The 4,488-nt window shown below is 49.3% G+C and overlaps 1 protein-coding gene across 1 annotated transcript in view; it reads right to left on the bottom strand.

Moving 5' to 3' along the window:
- Positions 1-40: 40 nt before the first annotated feature.
- Positions 41-4,488, bottom strand: part of Grk1 (G protein-coupled receptor kinase 1) — a 15,502-nt gene continuing 11,054 nt past the window's right edge. Inside the window, exon 7 of the mRNA XM_005366257.3 lies at positions 41-3,471. Within this exon, the coding sequence (XP_005366314.1) occupies positions 3,173-3,471 (299 nt within the window). The 3' untranslated portion in view covers positions 41-3,172. The remainder of the gene's footprint in view (positions 3,472-4,488) is intronic.

The raw sequence follows: 4,488 nt of genomic DNA on the forward strand, positions 1-4,488 counted from the left end.
TGTGTGTGTGTGTGTGTGTGTGTGTACCATCTTGTCTAGATCCAGAAGTCTGCTTTGTATCGATGTAAAACTCTAAAGTTAACAGTTTATTCACTGTTAGCAAAATACCACAGAGAGGGTAATTTGTGAGGAGGTTTATTTAACCCAGTTTGGAAGCTGGAAAGCCAAGATGAGTGATCCCGTTTGTTTGACCTCTGGTGATGGCACAATGGACTCACTGAGAGCACATACAGCTGTGAAAGAAAATGTAGACAGACAGGAAGCCATGGGGCTCAGAGGTCAGACTCACATCTGCAGTGGAACCCACGCTCTTACAGCCCAGACAGAAATCCACAGAATTAGCCAAGCCTTTCCAAAACACTGCCCCAAAGACCAGCTCTTATGCTCCATCTCTTAAATGTCCCATACTACCTAGATTATCTCACAAGAGGTACAACTTCCAAAACACAGAGCTTTGGGCACACACTAAACCTTCATCAAACCGTAGCCAGAGACTTGGGCACTGAGCCTCCCAGACCTCTTGTGATGACTTTGGGTTTGGGAAGAGTTTCAGGGCCTACTATAGAATGTCACAATCCTTGATAACTATTCCTATAATTATCAATAATGTCCATAAAAAGGAATAAAATTCAAACTCAGTTTGAATACAACACTGTAAAAGCTGACATGTCCCTACTGCTCATAGTGGGATCCTGTCCTCCAGATGACCTCCAACTCCCAGAGTCCTCTCTGTCTAGTCTCAGATGCCTCCTCTACCTCTAACCTCCTGAGAGTGAAGAATTATTAGAGTTCATTGCAGAATGAATGTCACCACAGTGGTATATCTCCGAGTGGCCAAAAGTGAAACAGTTCTCAACATGTTGGTGACCTGAATACAAGACAATCTATATCTCACAGGGCTTCCAGTCCTAGGGATGTCTCCTCATCATGGGTATGGAAAAGTCCTTTCCCTACCACAGGCCTGCATATCAGCATCCAAGACATCCTACAACTAGTAATGATCTGCTGTCTTCTGGAAGGTTAGAGCCAAGGGGGCCTGGCAACTGTCAGAACCACAGTGGGTGACCTGTAGCTCCCTGGGATCAGTGTCCAGGCAAGACCTGAGCTCTAGGACCTAGGCATTTATAAACTCTAGGGGTAAGGAGGGACCACGGCAATGGGGGAGCTTTCTAGGCTGAAAGTTACTGTCCCTAAGAGAACATCTACGGTGGAAGTCCCTTAAACCCGTCAAAGAAATCTCTAGGAAGAGGAGTTGGCTAAAATCTCTACCCAGAGAACACAGAGCAAGCAGTTCATCTTTCTCCACTCAGTACCTCCCCCTGGTGAAGCTAGCAGTGCCCTGTGTGTACAGCCAAGAACATGGCTGCTGGGTGTCTGTGCTCTCTAACAGCCTTGGGATGTGTCTCTTTGAGTGACATGACACTCAAGCTTACGTATGCGAGCAGGCCCGAGTGAGGAGAGCCCTCCCCTGACCAAGAGACACGGAAAAGCCAAGCAGCATTGCTCCCAATTTCATCCCTGCTTGATGGGTCTGCGATAGGCTGGGTAGATTTAGAGTTTTAAAAAAGACCTACAGAGCATCCAATTAAATATGAATTCCAGACAAACTATGAAGTTTGAGTGGAAGTATGTCCCAAATACTGCTGGGACATACTTACCCTGGGAAAGTGTTCACTATTTGTCTGAAATTTAAACTGGACTGGATGTCTTGCTCTTCTGTCTGTAGCCCAGGGTGAGGGAGGACCCAGGACGGAGCTTGTGAAGTCACACAGATTCTACCGTCAGATCCATGAGCTCTAGGCAGGCCAAACAGGGATGATAGTGTACCAAGGACTAGGCCTCCCCAGAACCTGCTGTGGCTGCGGAAACCCACCCTTTTCCACGCCTCCACCCCAGTGAAGATGAGGATGAGACAGCCAAAGTGCCAGGGTCTTCAGCCAGGAGCTGTTAAATGAGCTCCCAAACATAATCAAATAAAATACGCACGCAGCCCTTGATACTTGTGAGATGCTCTACAGGATGGAGGGAGGTGGGATGGTGGAGGGTTTGCCTTTATATACATCACTCAGCACTAATCAGCCGCAGAAGGCTCCAGGCCATGGTCCAGAAGGTATGGGCACGGACAACCCCAAGACCCTTCCAGAGCATCCCACAATTCCAGTGTCAGGTTCTCCGAGAAGAGCAGAATCCTGGCACAGACTTCTTCAGCATCCAGCATTAGTCCCCCGGATATCATGTGTGCAAGGCGAATCTATAGCAACATCTGGAATCCTGCACAGTGCAGCTGGCCTGGGGTTTATTGGTGACATGCTCTCGACAGTTGCTTGTACCCTCACGCAACTTGGGGGATGCTGGTCCAGGGTTGTCATCCAGTGCTGGCTTCATCCAGCAATCTTCCAAAATGACCAGGTACATGTAGGTCACCTTCCCTCATAAACAAGAAGGGGGTGGCAGAACAAAGATGGCCCAGGAACACAACACCCACTACAGGTGTAATGACGGTGTGAAGACTCAGCCATACATCATACATGACATTAACATGTAAAGACTTGGGCTCCCTATCACATGTGACATGACTATGACGATTTGAGTATATACCATATGAGGTGTTGACTGAGAACAGAGACCATAGCTATCTGAGGTAGCTGTCTCTGTTCTTGAGAGGAAGCAATGACTCTCAGCTAAGACCAGGTCCTTTTAGCCTTTCTACTCCCTGAAGATTCACTAGCTCCAAACTGGGGTTTGTGGAGCAGGTGGTGACCCAGTAAAGGCAGCTGAGGAGGCAGGAACCAGGCAAGGAGAGGTTCAGCATGGACCCCCAGAGTACAGGCCTGCCCTGAAATGTACTAGGACATCCATGCTGAACGTGGGGTTCTCAGTATCCACGCTCCTGGCCACACATCCTACGCAGAGGTTCTTTGAGAAGTTGTACCTTGCTGTTCAATCTGTGGTGGCCTTTTTGTATCTTCTGGATGAAATAGGACAAAAGAGTTGGTCTGCCATGTCTGTAGGGTATAGACAGAAAGTCTCACTTGCTCCACAAGGAGACACAGTTGCATGGTGTCGTGGGTGGAGTGAGCACGGGCTGACACCAGGGTTGCATTTTTCCCATGAGCTCAGTACACTTTCCTCTCTGCACACAGGCAGCTCCATGCTCTCCTCAGACACTTGGCTAAGAGATGAGACACATTCCCGACTTGGCTGTAGGGGCTGCCTCCTCCACGTTGATTCCCTTCATGTCATCGGGCATTTGACCATCTGGGCGCCACACATTCAGGTCCCCAAAAATACCAGTCTCGATCATCTCCTCCTGCCAGGGAATGGAGCAGTTGCCAGAGGCAAATTCTTGGAAGAACTCTGTGTCGGTTTTATCAAAAACCACACCCTTGACGGTGGAAAAGGCACCCACGTCCTGAATGTTCTTGGCATAGACAGTCCTAGAGTCTGGGATGAATGGAGGGATCAGCATCCCTGTGAAGAAACATGAAACAGACCAGAGATACCCATGGTGAGGACACTGCTGGGCCATGGGTCCCCACAAATGCACATTTTTCTTCCTAAAAGCTGGCAGAAACCAGCATCCCAAAGCAAAGAGCCCCATCCCTTGTGCTCACAGAATGGATGATGGACAGAGTGGAATATGCCCAGATCTGGATAGAAAGGTGTGTGTGTGTGTGTGTGTGTGTGTGTGTGTGTGTGTGTGTGTGTGCATGGAGGCTGGCCTGAAGTCACAATCCTCCTGCCTCAGCCTCCCCAGTGCTGGAGCTACTATGCCATCTAGGAAGCCTTTCAACAGAAATCCCAGAACTTGCCTCCTATACCTTCCTCAGACCCTCTCCCCAAAGTCCCCTTGTGAGCATCTTGAAAACAGGGCCTCAGTCCCTCATATAGCAACCGCACCCAGGCTTGGAGCTCTTGCCTGGCCCCAGGTAGGCATCACCATGATGTATGTTTAACTGAACTCTGCATCCTCCCCCCCCCCAGAAACTACAGATGCAGAATGCTGTTGTTTTTACAGAGCCCAGGTGGTGCTCACCTAGTCACCGGCTCTGGCTTCCTCTGAACATTTGAGCCTACCCTGTAACCCTGCTGAACATAAGCCACTAACTCCAGCTTCCCAACAGGCCTCTGCTGGTCCAGGCAGTGTGTGGGCACCCAAGTGTAACATCTTCGCCTGACTCAACCTTCCTGGGCCCTGCCACTCCCTTGCACCTCAGAGACAGTCCTGGACCTCCTGATCCAGAACCCTTCCTTTCCTCAAGTGCCTCATCATGAAGGCTCTGCCAAGAACAGAGCTCTTCCACCCAAAAGTCACGTCTCTCAGGAGAATCTTCTCCTCCTCTCTGTGGATCCTAGTTCATCCTGTAGTTGATCCTAATTATGTTGAAAATGCCACCTAGCTCTTCCCCTCCCCCAGATTCCTATAGGGTGACAGTATGCCTTTAGTCACCCTTGAAAATACACACACATATACACACATAGGGTACA

This window comes from Microtus ochrogaster, unplaced genomic scaffold (genome assembly GCF_000317375.1).
Source record: "Microtus ochrogaster isolate Prairie Vole_2 unplaced genomic scaffold, MicOch1.0 UNK7, whole genome shotgun sequence".
NCBI classification, from domain to species: Eukaryota; Metazoa; Chordata; class Mammalia; order Rodentia; family Cricetidae; genus Microtus; species Microtus ochrogaster.